Source organism: Empidonax traillii, unplaced genomic scaffold (genome assembly GCF_003031625.1).
Source record: "Empidonax traillii isolate 1590-97213 ecotype Southwest subspecies unplaced genomic scaffold, ASM303162v1 scaffold717:size860381, whole genome shotgun sequence".
Classification (NCBI taxonomy): domain Eukaryota; kingdom Metazoa; phylum Chordata; class Aves; order Passeriformes; family Tyrannidae; genus Empidonax; species Empidonax traillii.
The window spans coordinates 152,640-172,260 of record NW_020955910.1 but is presented as its reverse complement, the minus strand read 5'-3'; the positions used below and the strand labels follow the sequence as shown (position 1 = coordinate 172,260).

Sequence of the window (19,621 nt, the reverse complement as noted above, 5' to 3'; positions counted from 1 at the left end):
AATGTTGTCCTTTCGCAGGCATGTTTAAGTGAGCCGTTCAGTGGCTTTTCCGCCTCTTTCACATTAAGGCCAGCGTGGACAGAAATACCTGCTGGGATGCTAGGCTTTGCTCCAGTGCACCCTGCAGGCCAAGAATAATCAAGTTTAATTGCTTTTCATGAGAAAAGCCGCAGCAGAAAGTACCTAATTTGTACCTTTATAGTAAATGCTAAAATTCTGATCCATAAAACACTGTTCATCTCGGAAGCATAATTTAAAACAGGTTCTAGCTATGCAGTTGGGGGAAAAACATGATGTTTGGGGTTTTATTTAAAGGAGGGACCTTTATTCGCTCTATGTCTGTGTGGGATGACTGTAACTTCCTCAAAGCAGTGAAAGGACCGTTTTGTCAAGGGTGTCCTGGGACAAAGCTAGTGATTTTGTGTTTGGTTTTGGTTTTTTTTTAAACAGGGTGTTTAAAATAAGAGTCTCACTGCAGACGTCAAAAGAATCTTCATGCAGTTTAATCAATGTGCGTGGCAAGGGGAGTCCTGATTAAAGGGGCTCTGGATTAACGATGTGTGCTGGTGACAGGGAACCGAGACATCACTGATTGTTTCTTTTCCTGGTTTACTTTCCAGAAGTGCCCCTTTCCCTACGAACACTGCTGGGTCTGCTGGCAAAGGCCAGATGGTACCACAGGGAGCAGCAGAGATGGAGAGGATGAGCCACGGCCATGGAGGTGCCCAGAGCAGCGTGGCAGCCGCCCATCCGTCCCTCTGACGGGGCTGCAGTCGTGGGAGCTCCGAAACACGGCACCCTGCGGGCATCCACTCCTTTATTCCATGTGGACTTTGCACCAAGGGCCTTTTTTTGGTGGGTGGGAGCTGAACTGTGGCGTTGTTGTTCAGGTTCCCACACGATCCCAGATGGGGACCCAGAAAGTGCCCTTCTCTTTTGCAGAGAAGGGGCAACGAGGCTCGTGAAGGGGTCTAGAAAACGTGTTTTCTGAGGGAGCTGGGTTTGTTTACCTGGAGAGGGTTTGTTTGAGCCTGGAGGAGGCTCAGGGCAGGATCTCATCGCTCTCCACAACCACCTGAAAGGAGGCTGCAGTGAGGTGGGGACTGGTCTCTTCTACCATGTGATGCAGTGAGGACTAGAGGAAACGGCATTAAGCTGAGAGAGGGGAGATTCAGATCAGATGCCAGAAATTTATTTTTTTTTTTTCACTGTTCGAGTGGTCAGGCATTGGAACGGGGCTGTCCAGGGAGAGGTGGTGGAGCCACCCTATCTGGAGGGTGTTTTCCAGAGACGTCTGGATCTGGCGATGGGCGATATGATTCAGGGGCTACAGTGGCAGTGGCGGGTTTGGCGGTCGGACTGGAAGACCTTCAAGGTCTCTCTCAATCTTGGTGGTTCTGTGATTTTATGATCCTGTTCTAGTACATCTCCCCGCCCTGAGGGGCTGAGGGGGAAGATGGCGCCGAGTCCCCTCAGCGCGGCTCGAGCCCGTGGCGGGAAGGGAAGGGTGGGGGGGGGGGCGTCGCCCCGGGCCCGCCCCTCCCGCCCGCGCTCCCTCCCTCACGCCCCGCCGCCATCTTGCCCGCGGAGCACCGGAGGGGCTGAGCTCCACCGCCGCCTCTGCCTCTCCCTCTGCCTCACCCCCTCCTTCCCCTCCGGCCGGGCCGCCTTCTCCCGGGGCCGGGGGGCCGGAGCCGGCAGGTAAGGCCTTAAGCGAGGGGCCCTCCCGCTCGCTCAGCCCGCCTCAGCTGGCCGTGTGGGCAGGACATCCCCCCTTCCCCACACACGGGGTTCTGCCGCCTGAGGAACGGGCTACGTCGCCCTGCCCTCAGGGGATGGGGACTCTCTCGTGGGCGGGCCCTTTACAGGGCTTCTCGGGCTCCCCGGCAGCCCCTCAGGTGAGGAGGAGCGGCGTGGGGCTGCGATGTGCACTGGCCGCTCCAGGAAAGGAGGGATGGGGTCCGCAGGGACCACAGGGCCTGTGTAGCCCACCTGCAGCAGCTGAAGGACTGTAGGGAAGCATGGGCTGGAAGGGTCCCTTAGCCCAGGGGGATAGGTGAGTGTGGAGGGCCGGGAAAATTCCCTGTGGGGAGATGGGCAAGAGGGTGCAGGTTCCCTCCATCCCACGGGGATCCATTGCTTAGTGCCATGGTTATCCCATACAGTTATTCTTGCCTCTGTTGCTTTCTGTGTGGACATGCTCAGTTCATGGAGGTGTAAAGCCATGTGTACCCAGTAGTTGTTGTGTTCATCGTGGTGTGTCTGTGTAACTGTGTGCAGCCCAAAAGGCAGGGCAGGAGTTGGTGCTGCAGCCTCTGCGGTGCCTGTGTTCTCCCACACCTTGCCCACCTCAAACCAGAGGGTTTTGGTCCCGCGTACCCATGTGGAGTCACGTCTTTGCACATTCTAATAAAGTTCTGTCAGCTTGCTGTCATCCCAACACCGGTTTCAAGGTTGGTTACTCTTTAAATGCAACTTCCCACACACACCGTGGCCCACTTGTAGCTGCTGAAGTACAACCACAAGAAAGTCCTTGAGCTAAAGGTTATGTGAAGAGCAACGTTCAGTGTTGCTGAATCCATCAGTATCTTATGATGGGGTAAAATGCACCTCGAGCAATAATTGGGAACAGCAACGCTTGTCTTTCAGCAGATCTCTTAATGCTTCTCGTTCCCCTAATCCATGGAACGAAGAAGACACGCAATTGGAAAAAAATAACTACCTTCACTATATGAATGCTTTTAGTAACAGGGAGAGTTGTATCCACGTGGTTCCCACACAAAGCTCTCAGGTGGTGTTCTGAGACCTTGAAAGCGTTTCTAGTCCGTGCCTTCTTTGGAGCCGAGGTGGATCTTGAACACTGTTATGAATATTTGATGGGTGATGGCCATTAGTTAACAGCTGGGAGTTGCAGAGAGTAGCTGAGCAGCAGAACAGAGAAACACTAGCTAAGAGTTAGGTTTATCCTTAAATTGTTGGGCACTTGGTTTGGAAGGGATACAGGTCTGGCTTTTGAGGTGTGGGGGGCTCACCTGGTTCTAGTGGAGTGAACCATCCAGGTGTTCTGAGGCTGAAATAATTGCTGTTTGTGCTCACTGTCTGCACATTTTGGAGGTTCTGATGACAGGCAGGTTTTCATTCACAGCAGCTGAGCCGAGCTCAGCCTGGGCATCAAGAGATTTGTTGTTAGGGAGTTCCTGGCTTGACTCTGGCTCTTCGTGAGAGTGAATCAGGTTCCTCTGTGACAAAATCAACCTGAGCAAGAGAATGTCTCATTGCAAAGATGAGATAAAGAGTTTTTTTATAGAGCCAGCCAGCTGTCCCTCTAATACAAAAATGGTTGTTTTTTTTCTTTTAGTTGCTATTTTGGAGTACTTAATAGTTGATAAACCATCAACTTACATATGACTATTAGATAATTATGTTTCTTAGCAGAGAGGTGTTTATCAGGAAAGAAGTTACTGATTTATCTGTAACTTCTTTCATAATATTTCATAAATATTGGAAATATTTAATATTTCCAATCCTCTACATAATGCCAAAATGGGTGATGAAGGATTATATTTCTTAAACAGAAGTGACTGAAGTGCAGTAGCCCAGGACTTTTTGAGTTGAATTCTACTTTGGTCTCTCAGGGGCTGCTGGACAATGTCATTTTTTTTTTTTTTAATTTTTTAAATTTTATTTGACTAAAATATTACAGCAGAAGAAGTCAGGAAAATGTAATTTACAAAGAGTAATAAAAAGATGGAAGCCCATCAAATCCTTGGCGGGATTAGTGGGTTGTGCCTTTATTTGAAACAAAAAAAAAAAATTGTATTGATTTCCTCGTGATATTTTTCTCCTGTTTTCACAGGAGAATTATTAATCTCAAAGAATGACAGCAGCTGCTTCAGCAAGTGGATTCATTGTGCAAGAGGTCATTATTTACAGCTGCCAGCTTTATTGAACTCTTCCTTACGTTTCATCCCTATTTGTAAGTTTATCATTTATTACAAAGCGATGAAAAGAGACCCAGCTATGGAAACAGACTCTTCTAGGCAGGACCCAGGAGCTCTGTTCAGCTCCATTCCGCCCCTGACTGGCTTTGTGGTCTTGGAAAAGTCAATAAACTTTGCTCAGTTCTGGAAAACGAGCTGGACAAGCTGATGGAAAAGAGGATCTCTGTTGTTAGATGATAACCTGAGGAAAACAGCTCAAAATAGGGAAAAACCTGTTGAAGTTAGGAGGTTTTCAGGGGGGATTTTTGGAGAGCTCTAGGGAAGCTGTTAAAGTGGGGAAAACAAGGACTAAGGATACTGGAAAATACAGGCTCATGGGAAATTCTTCACTTTCTAAACAGGGAAAATTTGTTTCTTGTTTTTAACATTGTGGCTCTAACTGACCTTTTATCTCTTGCAGTCTTGTAGAAGTGGAAAAACAACTTAGGGTTGATGTTTTGTGTGTCATCAACTGAATTTGGGGCCATCATGAATATCACCAAGGGTGGGCTGGTGCTGTTTTCAGCTAATTCCAATTCGTCGTGCATGGAACTGTCCAAGAGGATTGCTGAGTAAGTACAGTCTTATTTTATTAATTCTGATTTCTCTGTTTAAGGAAAATTACATAGGAAAAGTACCATGGTTTGCAAGAGCCTGGAATGCAGAAACTGTTGCATTGTGGGATTTGCATCTGTTTTGTCCTTCCTTTCCCCATATTGACTTCTCCTTGTCTTCTGCTCTGCAGGCGCTTGGGAGTGGAGATGGGGAAGGTTCAGGTTTATCAAGAGCCAAACAGAGGTGAGCATTTAATTAGCAAAACTAGAACTGTTTGTGCATGTGTTGGCTCCCCTTTTCTTAGACTCTTGTTGAGTTTTGCTATTGCAAATATGACATCTTTTTCTTCTTGGCAGAAACAAGAGTGCAGATTCAGGAGTCTGTGAGAGGAAAGGATGTATTTATCATCCAGACAGTTTCCAAGTGAGTAACTGTTTAAAGACCCTTTGCTGGCATTTGACATGGGCTGTCCATAGGAATGCATCTAGTTTGAATTTTAGTCCTCTCTTATGTATGTGATACAGTGTAATAAGCTTAGAGTAACTAGACAGAGTCTTTTCTTTGTTGTTATTTGTCTTGGTTTTTTTTTTTTTTTTTTGGCATAAAGAAACTTCTATTTTAATTTTAAGTGAATATATCAATGAAATATTCCCCTGGGTCCCTGCATTCTTTCCCTAAGTGTATTCTTTTCCTTATGTCATTCTCTTTAAATTTTTCCCTCTTCAGTTGCCAATCTATAGCTCTATCACAAAGCTGTAAATGTAGGAGGAAAATTTCCTGGGCAGTGTGTCCCACGATTCAGGAAACAGCATCTTTTCAGTGAACTTTACAAATGCTAAGACTCTTTCTTGAATGGCAGCAGAAATAATAGATCTTAGTTGATGATCGCTTCTCTTAGAGAACAGATGCTGACTGTTAAGTATTGAGCCTGCTCTTGGCTTAACAAGAGAAGAATATGTTGTAAAGTACAAAATATTTTTTTTTAAAAGCATATCTATATGGAAAAATACATATAATTTGTTTTGTGGACAATAGAAAGCGATATTGGGGGTAAATTATGGACTACTTTTTACAAGAACACTGTCCAACAAAAACTGCTGAATTGTCCAAAACGGCTGAGGGAAAAAAGTAAAGAAGTGTAATTCTGGTGAAGAACTCAAATGCTGGGCCCAGGGCAGTTGCCATCCTGAAGTGCAGAGCTGGAAGCTCAGTGAGGTTGGCTCAGTCACCATTCTTTGAGTTCCCCTGGCATGAAATTCCTGGGATGGGTATAAATGCTGTGCCAAACACAGGATCTTTGTGCTCGGGGTGCAGAAGCGGCTGTTTCTCGTTGCAGGGATGTGAATACCACGATCATGGAGCTGCTGATCATGGTGTATGCCTGTAAAACCTCCTGTGCCAAAAGCATCATTGGGGTGATCCCCTACTTCCCCTACAGCAAACAGTGCAAGATGAGGAAAAGGGGCTCCATTGTCTCCAAGTTACTGGCCTCGATGATGTGCAAAGCTGGTAAGAGTGGGGGCTGTTCTGAAATTCTCAGGGCAAGGGGGGTTCCTGCTCTCACCTTCCAGGTTTAGAGAGGTCCGTGCACAGATTGAGACTGTTTAAAAATAACTGCCAAGTTTTTCATGTGTTTAAAACCCACATGAAAAAGAGAATGTAATTAGAAACGTTTCTGAACGGTGAGTTCATAAAAAACCCAAACTTGAAGCAGCCATTTTACACTGAGTCCTACTGAGTTGGCAGAATGAGTGTGCTGGGCTCAGCTGCTGTGGTATCCCATCTCTTAATACCATTCTTTATGTTTCTAACACTCTTGAACAGTTGTGCATTGTCATTTCTGGCCTGTTTTTTACCTGCTGGATGAATGCACTTTGTCCTTTACGTTTGAGACGATGTGGGAGAATGAGACTATTCATTTCCACAGCCTTCAGCACATTTTCTGCTCCTTTTCTTTTGCTCCCATCCCTGGGAAAAATATAGGCATTCATAACAGACTCAGTGTGAGCTGGTTTGTTATTTTGAGAGAAGTGGGTTTTGATGTTTAGGAGTTGGGCCCCTTTTCCAGGAGTTCGGGACTGCAGTGAGCCAGGGTCTGTGCCACAGGACAAATGAGTGCTTCCATTTTGTCCCGTGGAGAAGGATCTTTACCTGCCTCAGTGTGGCACTACTGAGCCACTTATGAGGAGTGTTCTGAGCTTCTTGGAAAAAAAACACTGTAGAAGTCTCAAAACATGTTAATGCCCGTGTGCTTAGGAGGGACGTGGTTAATTTGTTATGTACTTTCACTGAGAGTTATGTTCTTGTGCAGCTTGGAGATTTTCTGGACAAGCTTCAGTGAAACTTAGAACAAGACAGTCTTTATTTTTCTTTCTTCCTTTTCTTGATGTGCTTCTCTCTCTGTCTTGTTCCTTGTTTTGTTTTTTTTTAAGGACTAACTCACCTTATTACCATGGATCTCCATCAGAAGGAAATTCAGGGCTTCTTCAACATTCCAGTTGATAACTTGAGAGCCTCCCCATTTTTGCTGCAGTACATCCAAGAAGAGGTGAGGAAGGCCTGCTGTTACAGTTGCTTTTTTTAAATTACCTTTTCTGTCATGTCTCAAGGCATCTGAAACAAATTCCTCTGAAAAGATTAACTCTTCAAACCGAACTTTAAGGGGAAAGGATCAGTTTGGGGCAGGGAATGGTGTTGGGGCAGTTGATTATTTTCTTCCCCACGTGCTTAACATTTACTTCCATGGAGAGCTGGTGTTTTTTTTCCCCGTGCAGCAATGCTGCTCTGCCTTCTGAGATATATTCCCCTAATACTGAAAAAAAAAAAAAATTTAGAATTTCTATGCTCTTGATGTCCTCTTCCCTTCCTGTTCCCACTTTCCTTGACGTTTATCGGATGGAGTGCTTGTGTGGGTGTAATGAATGTCTGATGATAACAGCCACTTTGGGAATTGTAAACTAGGAGAGAGGGCCTATTGATCACGCTCTGAGAGCAAGCCCAAGTGATTTCTTGTGTGGAAATCTCACCCACTGTTAGTTCAGCGTGTCTTGACTTGAGCAGCTTAACTTGGGGCGTTCTGAGCTTCCATTTCTCCATCTTATTTTTACAAGTGCTTTGAGAAGGGCTACTTGGTGGATTCATCCGTACAAATTGTGCAAAGGATAATTGTAGGTATAAGATACACGTTAAGCCTCTGACTAATGATAATTTGGAATAAAGCAAATGCTTTCTTCCTGGTGAGAGAAAAGGTTGAGCTCACTCTTACTTTTGGTTCCAAGCTATTTTTTTTAATAGAGATATGAATGCCCCAATTTAACAACCAAAACAAAACATGCCCCACCCCCCTAAGAAAACCCAAACCCACATGATTTTGTTATGACAGTGTTAAAATCTGTTTGGGGGATCAGTTACCATTTGAAACTCTCTTTATTTATTTCTTTGGGTTAACAGAGTCAAAGAGGGTGGCAGAACAAAACCCCAGGCTCTGGCTTTGCCACAGTCATTCATCTTGTGTTCCAGGGGAGAAGTGTTGCACATTGTAAGGACTTCCTAAGTTAAAAAAAGAGTGGAAAACCAAGTTATGCAGAAACAAGAGAGGTTGTGCCTTTATATGTTGCTACAGTGTGTGGTTTATAGTCGACAGCAAGATTGTGGTCCTGGTTTGGTCTTGAAGCACGTTTTGATTCATGAGCTTTTAATGGCTTACTAGGAATTGTTGCAGCTTTGGGTCTGGCGCTGCTGTGCAGTCTAACAAATGAACATTTACAGAGGGAATCTGAAGGATGTGCAGAGAAGTCTTAAAAAACACTTTCAGTTCATTCCTCTGCTCGTCCATGAGGGGACTTGTTAAAACTAGAGTTGACTGACTGGATCTGATCACTTGGGATCTACACTGGCAAGTGCCTTGACCAGCCAGGTCATTTACAGTATCTTAAAACTGTGATCCAGTGCTGCTCAGGAGGAATTCAGTATTCATCCCACTCAGTGTTGTGGGATGAAGACAGTCCAATCAGTGAAATTCATGTGACATGAAAATAATTTGTTGGGTTTCCTCCGTATTGCTTAGAAAATGTTGGGTACTTGGTGTCTTCTCTTTCCTTTGCGTACAAGTTAATCCCAGAGTGATGTAGCTCTTTGTTACAAGGAGTTGTTGATATCTTGCTGCCTTGTGGATGACATTTCTGGCTTTCTGACTTCATTTTTGAAGAGCTGAGAGAACAAATTTGGTAATTTGGCAGGGGAAAAATGAGGCAATGGTGTCTGAACAAGATCAAAGCCTTTATTATGTCGAGTGACAGGCCCTGCCTTGTCCATACCTTCCGTCATGTTAATCTTTGTAGCCTCTTGTATAACAAAGTGTTTGTGAAGGACAGAACATGCTGAATTCCCAGTGTTAGAGGTGGAGTTGGTAACATTGTGGGTTGTTAACGTTGCCTGACAACGTCCTCAGGGAAGTTCTTGTTTTCAGTCGATTAGGTCCTTGCCCAAATTTTTTTTCTTTCCCGTGCTCGTTTCGGGGAGAGCTTTTGGAAATGCTCAGCCTGTGCAGTTTGTGTGTTTGAGGAAAAGATTGTACCTTATCTGTGTTTGCAGGAAACCCAGTTGTTTCTGTGCTCTGAAACAGGTATTTGACATCTTGACAGCAAGGTGGTGAGCAGCATGGCAGGGTGCCAGCCCCCCAAATTTGTGAAATGACATCTGTAACAGATCAGTCTGCAGGTCCCTTAACACTGGGAGTCTGAGGATGGGCCTGCTCTGTAGGACTTTGCTTGGCTGAGGACTGGAGAGAAGGCCAGGCAGGTTCTCTTTCAGCTGCTCTCCACAGAGATGGATCATCCCAGGGAAGCACAGTGAAGGAAAATCCTGAGTTGGCAAGGAATGGGGTAAGATGAGATATTAGAGAGAGCACAGGATACTGTGGAAAGGAGGAGTGGAAGTGTGAACAGTGGAAGACTTCAGAAGTTACAGACAAGGCAAGATAAGTCTGTAGAGTCACTGTTTGCAGGGAAAATAGAGATGAGGATAAGAAAGTTTTGAGAGATGGGGACTAAAATAGTGGTTAAACGGAGAGCAGGAGTCTGGAGTGAAAAACCAGTGTGAGAGTGGGGCAGGGGCAGCAAACTGAGGAGCAGGTTGTGTTTGTGAAACGTGACTGAAGTCCCTGTCAAAGCTCAGAAGGAAACCCAGACTTCCTGGCCTTCTCCCTCTGGTGCTGTTGAGGTTTGCAGCAGCATCTCCTCACGCTGGTCAGTGTGGGGAACAGTTTGCAGCACTGTGAGACTGTGACTCCAGGAGAGTGCAGTGAACATGGAACTTTTATCCCTTCTGATTGTCCATAGAAATGGTGTTTTGTGGTGGAGAGGTGTGACAGTTCTCGGTGTGCTCTGTAAAGCAATAGGAAACGGGTGAAATGCTGTTTTCAAGCGATGAAAGACAATTAAGGTTGAACAGGAAACTTTAATTTTGATGGTTTCCTGTTTCTTTCAACACTTGTCTGCCTAGCCCTGACGTTCTAAAGCAGTTACTTTTCTGTAATCTGTACTATAACATGGGGGTTATGAAAGGTACAGTTCCAATATCTGAATTGTCTAAATACCTGTTTTTACTGAGCTGTCAACTCTGATCACTTACCATGAATTCCTGAGGTTGCTTTCTTAGGTGAAAATGTTGGACGCTTAAAATTCTTCTGGCAAAATAAAAGTTCTCTGATTCTTACTGAGTTTAAAATTTGTCTGAAGATATGAAGTGGACATTGCTATCTGTTATTTACTACAGATACCAGACTACAGGAATGCTGTAATTGTGGCCAAATCTCCTGCGTCTGCAAAGAGGTGGGTAAGATCTGCTCTCTTGCCTTAGAGCAGGAAATCTCTGTCGGGATTTTGTTCTTAGGACCCAGTGAAGGACAGATATCCAATAATTAGAAGATGCAGCCTTCAAACCCCTCCCAGTTCTGCCTTGTCAGCTGTGTAGTTTTTACATCATCGCTGTAATCACAATAAGTCTAAGGAGAGTTAAGAAAACAAACAAGGAGAGTTAAAAAAACAAACAAGAGGATGAGGTAAATCAATGCAGTGCTCATGATAAAGAAGGTTTTTAATCATGTCATATTTGTGTGCATTTACATTATAAAATTCCTGCTGTAATTGAAGAAAAATGGCTGGAAATGTAATGCCATTAATCCGAGGGGATTTCTTAATGTGAGCATAACTATAAGAACATGGTTGATCAGATCCTAAATGCAGATGGTGAAACAGGATTTGATATTCGAGAAGATTCTGATTGTGAAGTCCTTGTGGTTGAATGACTGTTCTTAATCCATGCAGCTTTTTAGTTGACTGTTCCCAAACTCTCTGGAATTACACTGCTGTCAGCAGGTGCTGTAAGAGCTGGACAATGGTTTTAAGAGATGCTGTTATTCGCTGTGGTGACAAACCAAGAGTTTGTTGAAGAGTTATTTAGACTTTTGTGCCAAGGAATTTGTGATACTTTGTGTTTTTGTTATTTTATGTAGCAATTCAACTTGTGTCATCTTTGTTCTCCAGCAGTACTTTTTGTGATTTCTTTTGTTTTGGCCACTCATTTTCCATTTGTTCCTCTCCCATTTCTTTTCCACGGTGTCAGTGTTGCCGCTTGGGTGTAGACAGGCTTTTGTTGAAGCATTTTAACACTCACCCAGTAATTGTCGATGGATGCCAACAAATAATCTGTTAAAACTGACCAGACAGAGGAGTTGCCCACACAGGGATTTGGGGAGGAGATGTTCCCACAGCTGTGTTGTTAAACGTCTTCATGTGGACCTACGAGCTTTCAAGGGCAGTATTTGAAGAGGTGCATTGTACTGGGGAAAGGGTGATTGGACATTTCAGCCTAATCCAGGCTGAAAACAATCCAGGAAAATACTTGTGATGAATGCCTGCTCGTGAAAAAGAACCTGTGCTTGGTGGAGCTCAGAATGTTTCTGCGGTTTCTGAGCTCACTGGAAAATTAATAAATTATTTTGCTCTTACTTTGAACTTTGTTCAGTTTAATATTGCATTTTAATGTAATTATTATGTTTTTTTTATTGATAGGATTATGCCTGCTAAGTCATAACTCTAAATGTTTGGAATAATAATTACCTCCAATTAACTACTTGCAAGAATATTGTAACTGTGTGATAACCACAGGGTGGAAGATTTTTAATTAACTGAGTATCATGATGGGCAAATTATTCTCTGGACTCTGGATTGTTTGGATAGTGAAACAAGGCTTAAGGATAGAGGAGGTGATTCAGGCACAGGTCTGAGGTGCTGATGGTAGAGCAGACTGACTCAGTTTAGATGTGCTGGATTCACTTGGACCAGTGGAGGTGAGATGGGGTGGCTTGGGCAGGATCCCAAACTTTGGGTGTGCAAGGTGGGATAGATGTGCTAATTCACCCTTGCTGCTATCCAGTATCTGGGATACAAGCACTGTCTGTGAATTCCTGTTCTCCTGGCTCTCTGCCTTCCCCACTCCCCCAGCTAACCTCACACTTCTTTCCAGAAATTCCTAATTTTAGTCAAAGAAATGCTGCGCTGTGAAGGAACTTTTATGTCAGCTAATAATAAAATCCAGGCTGTTCAACTTGAAGTGTGGTTTGCCAGGCAGAGTGATCGTCTGGATCCCTCTTTTCCACAGGGTATCTCAGGTTGTGTCAGCAGGTCAGGGATATTGTCTTTATTTAGTGCTAAAAATAAATAGGTGAACACTTTTTTTCATGTGAATATTTTTTTTTCCTATTAAATGTAGACAATCCAGACATCAAGACTGTTCGTGGTTACCGTTAGATGAGACCTCCTAAAGCACTGGGATCCCAAGGATGCTGAAGGCTAGGGAATGGTTTTTGGCTGTTGGGCAAAGCAGAAGGGACTAATCAGAATGATGTGACTTGCAACATTTATCCCGTTGCCTCAAGGCCCATTTGGTCACTTCCAGGCTTGTTCTGACTCACAAACCTGATGGAGTCAAGATATTAAGGGGCAAGTGGTTCCTTCCGTGTGTGTTCTCCTAAAATTTTAGGATCATTCCATTTTCCTCTGAAACGCTAGAAATAAAACAGAAATAGGTTAGGATTGTATGCAGGTGAATGATTTTAAATTTAACACAGCCCTGGTGTTTTTGAACCCTCTCCCTGCAGGGCACAGTCGTTTGCCGAGCGCCTGCGGTTGGGAATCGCTGTGATCCACGGGGAAGCCCAGGACGCAGAGTCTGACATGGTGGATGGTCGGCACTCGCCACCTACAGCCAAATACGTAGCTGCGATTCACCCCAGTCTGGAGATCCCCAGTAAGTAAGTGTGTGTGGGAAAGTGTTACCTGGCCTTTTTTTTGGAGGGGGGAATGGCGCTGGCAGTGATGGACCATCAGAAAAGAACTGGTGGTGTCTGCCAGTCACTTTGTTTCTCTGCTAAAATTGAGAATTCATTGAATTGGTTAACAATTTGAGTGTCAATGAATGGAGTTAATATTTTAACTAAACTGAAAAAGATCATTTATGTATTAAAATCCTGCTGATTTTCCCAGTAATGCTGTTGAAATAGTTGTTCATCCATGTCTCTCTCTTAACGGTGGTGACCCAGCAGACATTTCCATTATTAAAGTAAATCATGTTACTTTTCTCTTTTCTTTCTCCTTTCTACCTCTCTAAACCCATTTGCCCTTAACCAGTGCTGATTCCCAAGGAAAAGCCACCCATCACAGTTGTTGGAGATGTGGGAGGAAGAATAGCTATCATCGTGGTAAGATGTCCTCACTTCTCATCAATGAGATTAAACATGTTTAAGTTGAATAAATCAAGTAAATATTCTGTATCAGCCATTGACCTTGGGTTGCTGGTGAGCTTGTGATTCCATGGGCTGGATTGAGCACACTGTGAAGGGATCCACGCTGAAAAGCAGAGTTTGGACCTTGTTTCCATGAGCAGGGCAGGTGAAACTTCGTTCAGTGCTTACCTGAGGGTGAGGGGTGTCAGGAGCACGTCAGAGAAGGGGAAGTCACTGCGTTTCTGTCCATGAGTTTTAGCGAGCAGGGATGATGGACGTGGACCTGTTGGAGCAAGTCTAGAGACTGATTAGAGGGATGGAGCTCCTCTGGTGTGAGGAAAGGCTGAGAGAATTGGGATTGTTCAGCCTGGAGAGGAGAAGGCTCGGGGTGACCAAACTGTGGCCTTCCAGGGCCTGAAGGAGCTGACAAGAGAGATGGAGAAGGACTATTTACAAGGGCCTGGAGTGACAGGACAAGGGGAATGGCTTTAAGCTGACAGAGTGGGGTTAGATTAGATATTAGGAAAATATTCTTCCCTGGGAGGGTGGGGAGGCCCTGGCACAGGTTACCAGAGAAGCTGTGGCTGCCCCATCCCTGCAAGTGTCCAAGGCCAGGTTGGATGGGGCTTGGAGCAACCTGGAATACTGGAAGGTGTCCCTGCCCATGGCAGGGGGTGGAACTGGGTGATCTTTAAGATCTCTTCCAACCCAGACAATTCCATAATTGTGTGATTCAGTCGTGGCGTCCCTAAAGCAGAGTGTTATCTCTGGGCTTGTCATAAGAAAGGGCAATTTTCTGATAGCCTGGGTTCTGTTGTACTTGCTCAGGCTGCCCTGTCAGTCTGAGTGCTGCGTGACCTGTGTGAGGCCTTGGTGACTCGGTGGTATTTTGGCAGGATGACATCATCGATGACGTCGACAGCTTCCTGGCTGCGGCCGAGACCCTCAAGGAGAGGGGGGCTTACAAGATCTTTGTCATGGCCACCCACGGGCTCTTGTCTTCAGACGCTCCCCGGCTGATCGAGGAGTCTGCCATCGATGAGGTGAGTGTGGGTTCTGAATCCTGATCAAATGATTGGGTTGTGTTTTTTTTTTTTTTTTTTAAGGAAACATCTCCATGTCCTTGAGCTATAGCAGGAGAGGGAAACGTGGGAAGTGGTGAGATGCTGGACTGCTGGTGTCAGCGGAGCTTTCCCCTCAGCGTGGGGGATATTTTTATACCTTCCACTGGCCCTGTGTGGCAGAATGGAAGGAAGGAAGGACAGTGCCATTAGTATCCATGGCCACGTGTGGCTTTTCCTAGGATTTTGACCCTGAGATTAATGTCAAATCTTACCAGCAATGGTGGCTTGATAGGATCTGTGAAACTCCCTTTCACGCTTCCAATAGGGAAGGTGGAAAACATAATGGAGCTACTTCCTCCTGATCGTTTTTTTCTCCCTGTAGGTGGTTGTCACAAACACAATTCCACACGAAATACAGAAACTCCAGTGCCCTAAAATCAAGACTGTGGATATCAGCATGATCCTCTCGGAAGCCATTCGCAGGATCCACAACGGGGAGTCCATGTCGTACCTTTTCAGGAATATAGGACTGGATGATTAATGCTTCTTACTCTAAAGAATCACCCCGGGCCAAACTGGAAGCGAACAGAGAACGAGCTGTGAAGCATCGTGCTTACCTTAATCTTTCCATTGAGCCACTTCTTGTTTTCTCTTGGTTTAAGTATCAAGGTAGAACAGTTTTGAAGAGCTTTTTTTTTTTTTTTCTTTTTTTTCTTTGCAGGGTTTTTGGTGGTTTTTTTTTTTCGGGGAAGGGTTGGGGTGGGTGGGAATAAACATTTTACAAAAAAAAAACTGTTCTAGTTGCTTTTAGGTTAGTTGCACTATACACGATGGAAAAATCCCACAAAACACTTGAGGCAAGAAATTGGCTTCTAAATTAAGCATTCCTTTTCCAAAGCTGCTTGCTACAAGTGCTTTAAACGATAACAAAATGAAGTGACTGTATAATATTTGCATTCTGAAAGCCAAAAAGGTTGTACTGTTGTACGCAGTTCAGTGATTTTGTAGGAGTGCTTTTATAGAAAAGCATATGGAATATGCACCTGTATTTATTTTCTGCGATAAAGAATAAAGACTTGTTTTGTGTGAGCTTTCTAAAAATGTTCATGTGATGCTCCCTTGTCTTCCAAACTCTGTCCCCTTAAATACTGGCAGGTGTTGCAGCTGGATATCCAGGAGCAACAGGGACTTGAAACTGGCACAGGTTGCCCAGAGAAGCTGTGGCTGCCCCATCCCTGGAAGTGTCCAAGGGCAGATTGGAGCATCCTGAGTTAATGGAAGGGTTAATTCCTCCCCCCATGGCAGGGGGGAGGAATCTTTAAGATCCCTTCCAACCCAAACCATTCAGTGATTCTGTGACTTGGAATATTGTGGGGAGTGGAAATTCAAGCTGGTAAAATCCAAATCAGCTCATCACAGGTAAACTGGGTTTTTCTGAGGTTTCTTGCTTGGCCTGAATGCGTGGATGAGTTAAAAAAATCACTCTGTAGTGCAGAGCTGAACTTGTTCAGGTTTGTTTTCCCGACCATCCCTGGGCAGGTGTGGGTGGAATGGCCGGGCAGCTTCCAGAAGGCTTCCAGTCCCAGAGACTTGAAGTTCCTCACCTGTTGCTGAAAGAACAGAGGTGGAATTTAGAGCATTTAGAGGTGGTTTGGTTTAATCTCCCCATCGTGTCCTACAAATGAGTATAAAACTTTTGGCGTGTTCACAAGCGAAAATTAACCTTTGTTGACACCAATTCTCTGCTCGAGACAAACTTCCAAGGGCTTTGGGAGGGTTCATTGACTTCTGAGGATAGAAGCAGGTGTTTTCCTTAATATTAATGGATACACCAGGCTGATGTATTCGCACTTGTCAGTCCTTTGGATGTGTTAATGTGGGTCACATTCCAGCGGGGCAGCGAGGGGGAAGGTCGGCTCCTCTCCCGGAGCTGCTCCTGCTGCTGCGGCGGCTCCTTCAAAGGGAGGAGGAACGCTGAGCTGAGCTGACTCTATGACGGGCACATTAGTTGCACTGTGTTTATTTTATTAGTGAGACCTTGTGGAAGCGTGCTGCCACTTGGGAATGAGCCAGCAAACTGATGGCTAAATACCCCAAAAACGTGGAATTCAGAGGTGGTTTCCTGTGTCTGTTCCGTGTTGGCCTTTAGGGAATAACAATGTCTTCCTTTCTCCACAGCTCCCTGAAAGGAGAGTGCAGACAGTTGGTGGTCTTTCCTCCCAGGTAACAAGTGACAGGACAAGAGGAAACGGCCTCAAGTTGCACCAGGAGAGGTTTAGTTTGGATATTGGAAAAAATTTCTTCACGGGAAGGGTTGTCAGGTGTTGGAACAGGCTGCCCAGGGCAGTGGTGGAGGGATTTAAAAGCTGTATGTAGATGTGGCACTTGGGGATGTGGTTTTAGTGGTGACACGGGAGTGCTGGGTTAATGGTTGGACTGGATGATCTTGGGGGGGGCTTTCCCAGCCTAAATGATTCCAGGATTTGTGATCCCCTCTGGGAGGGTTTCTCCTGGTCAGCCCTCGCTGCTGTTCACCCAACTCCTGTGTTCAGTCACTTCTCTAACACAGCAAACCCCCAGCCTTGCCTCGTTTCATGCAAAGCAGTTCTGGTATTGATGAGACCTCAAGAATTCGGGGACAAACTGCATCCATCAGGCTGGATTGCTGGTCCTTTGGCTTTTCACTGGAGTGGTGGGGAAGGAGCGAAGCCTGTACAGCATCAGTGGGATGTTTTTTGTACCTGTTCATTTACGAGGCACCCAAAATTGAGATGTTTCAGCTCCTGGGGGAACAGAGGGGCAGGAGGCAGCAGAGCCCATGCTGCCCACCCGGGCACCTTTGGAAGGGCAATTCCTGCTGCCAGGTTGATTAATGATAAATGCCCTCGGGCTGCTGACGAGTTACTGATTGAGTGAGGATGAAGCAGGAGGCAGAGGGATGATGGAGAGCAATTCCACTGCTGGAGCCGTTCCCCCCTCGCAGCAGTTCAACCTTGCTGACCTTGTTGTGGTAGTGGCTTATTTTTCCCTAAACGTTGGCGTGGGAATATGGGTAAGAGTCTTTTTTTCTCTTATTCATTTCTTCTTTCTTGTTTGAATGGTGGGGTTTTTTCAGGGCTGGCTTTTCAGTGAAAGCCTCCATTATTTTCTTGCAGTTTTCACTTGTGTATTTTGTGTGTCGTGCTGGGGGGAGCCAGGCTGGGAGAGCTGGAGGGGGTTTACCTGGAGAAGAGAAGGCTCCAGGGAGACCTGAGAGCCCCTTGCAGAGCCTAAAGGGACTCCAGGAGAGCTGGAGAGGGACTTTGGATGAGGGGGAACTGCTTCAAACTGGCAGAGAGCAGGGTTAGATGGGATATTGGGAAGAAATTCTTCCCTGTGAGGGGGTGAGGCAAAGGTTGCCCAGAGAAGCTGTGGCTGCCCCATCCCTGGAAGCGTCCAAGGCCAGGTTGGATGGGGCTTGGAGCAACCTGGGCTACTGGAAGGGGGGATGGAATAAGATGACCTTTAAGGTCCCTTCCAACCCAAACCATTCTGGGATTCTGTGGTTTGCTCTGCCCCTTTCAGCCCCTATAAAAGGCTCCTATAGCCTGGGAACAAGGTGGAATCAGCACAACCCCCCTCCCCTGCCCTCTGTGTGCTGGGTGTTGAGCCAGATGCCCTGGTAACAGAAACAACCCTCAGCCACAGCAGCTTCACACAAAGACTCTCCAAACCCATTTATTCTGCCTTGCAGACAAATCCTGGCCAAAGCTGGGCCCTCTTAGCCAACCTGTCTGCTGGGGATGGCACAAGGACAGGCACATCCCCTCGCGCTTCCCCCTCTCAGGGAGCTTCCTTTGCCAGTCACGGCTCCAGGTTCCTGGGGTGCAGCCACCCTTTCGTGTAATTAAGCTCGAGTCGCAGAGCTCCCATTAATTACCCAGTCTCCTGCCTCTTGGCTTCTTGTCTGGGAGACTTGGGTCTTGGTGTCTTGTCTGGGTTTTTAGGGAAAGGGTGCTCTGTGCTGATCCTTCCTCCTCCTAGTCACCTCCCTGCAGGGTGAGCAGGAACATGGTCAGTGGCTATTTCCTTGCTGGCAGAGACATGGCCAGTAAGTAGAGACCTCTCTGTCCCTCTTGTGGCACCCTGGGCACAGGGACATCGTGGGCACCACTGTCCCTCTCACCAAATCCCCTCCCTGCTTCCTCCGCTGCCCGCACTTTCCCCTACCCTGCCCACCTCCTCCTGCCAAGATTTGTGTCCTTGGAGCTGCATTTCCCTTCTCCTCGCACGAAGGGTGCTCAGAGCTTGGGGAGGGATCCTTTGGAGTCCAACATCCATCTCCACCATCCCTGCGTGCTCCTGGTGGCTCCAACAAATCAGGGGTGTCCCAAGTTTGATTTTTCCTTCTTATTTTGGTTCAATCCTGACAAACTGGCTGTACATGTCTGGTACTGGCTCCTTGCACGGGGCCACCTCTGGGCAGGGTGAGTGGCCAAACACATCAACACTCCTCATCCTCCTCAAGTCCATCCCAAACCCACCAGAGATGTCCAGATGAGCTGGATCATGGGCGTGCTGGTTCCTAGGACTCACAGCTACCTGAGTTTTAGCTATCAAGGGATTTTCTTGCCAAAAAAAAAAAAAAAAAAAATCCCACACGGGGGCCCTTTGGCCACGCTTTGTTTCAGAAGCTGAAGGGAGGTCTATGCCCTGTTGCTCCCTTTCAGGCATTATTTTTCCCCTCCTCCTCCTGAATTATCCCCTCGGGCTGTGCTGGTGGGGAAGCACCAAAGCTGGTCCGTGGGGGTCCAGCTTTTGGGCAGCTGCAGCAGCCCCTCCTCTGCTCCCCCCGATCGGGACCTCGCTCTTGGCCAGCAGCGAGAGCTCCGGGCTCTTCAGAATCGCTGTCGCCGGCTTCGAGTGGAATGTAAGAAATGTGTCATTAAGGAAATGAGTTTGTCGCAGCAGCAGATGGCCCATTTCACTGTCTCGAAAGGTTTAGGAGGAGCCCCGTGCAGGGGGTAATTAACACAGCCCTGCTAACTCAGCTTCTCCGGCTCGTGTGTACGGGGAGCTTGGAGTCAGCTCAGCTCCACGTGCTCAGGGAAAAGGACATTTTGGATCCAGTTTCCTAATCCAGCCCCTGCGGACCCTGACAGGGAGGTGACTGAATAGGTCACCCATTCCCTGCTTCGCCTCATGTTGTATCCAAAGTCCTTGGGTTCTGCAGCAAAAAAAGAAAAAAAAAAAAAAAA

General features: G+C 46.2%; 1 protein-coding gene across 4 annotated transcripts; it reads left to right on the top strand.

The window, feature by feature from the left end:
- The first annotated feature begins 1,554 nt into the window (after positions 1-1,554).
- On the top strand, positions 1,555-15,485 carry PRPSAP2 (phosphoribosyl pyrophosphate synthetase associated protein 2). Of its 4 annotated transcripts, none has more exons than XM_027900270.1 (12): positions 1,555-1,701; positions 3,857-3,919; positions 4,402-4,552; positions 4,726-4,778; positions 4,892-4,958; positions 5,872-6,044; positions 6,968-7,083; positions 10,311-10,366; positions 12,697-12,845; positions 13,226-13,296; positions 14,217-14,363; positions 14,767-15,485. In XM_027900270.1, the coding sequence occupies exons 3-12, from the start codon at positions 4,434-4,436 to the stop codon at positions 14,923-14,925; spliced, it is 1,110 nt and encodes a 369-aa protein (XP_027756071.1). In that variant the 5' UTR covers positions 1,555-1,701; positions 3,857-3,919; positions 4,402-4,433; the 3' UTR covers positions 14,926-15,485. The 4 variants fall into 4 exon arrangements, with proteins under 4 accessions (XP_027756071.1, XP_027756068.1, XP_027756070.1 ...); XM_027900267.1 differs by having other exon boundaries at positions 1,556-1,701; positions 3,857-3,976; XM_027900269.1 differs by lacking the exon at positions 1,555-1,701 and adding an exon at positions 1,782-1,898.
- Positions 15,486-19,621: the final 4,136 nt, after the last annotated feature.

Coding starts and splice junctions, on each gene's coding strand:
- PRPSAP2 (XM_027900270.1), top strand. CDS start 4,434: ATGTTTTGTGTGTCATCAACTGAATTTGGGGCCATCATGAATATCACC. Junction 12,846..13,225: donor CCCCAGTCTGGAGATCCCCA/GTAAGTAAGTGT, acceptor GCCCTTAACCAG/TGCTGATTCCCAAGGAAAAG. Junction 14,364..14,766: donor AGGAGTCTGCCATCGATGAG/GTGAGTGTGGGT, acceptor TTCTCCCTGTAG/GTGGTTGTCACAAACACAAT.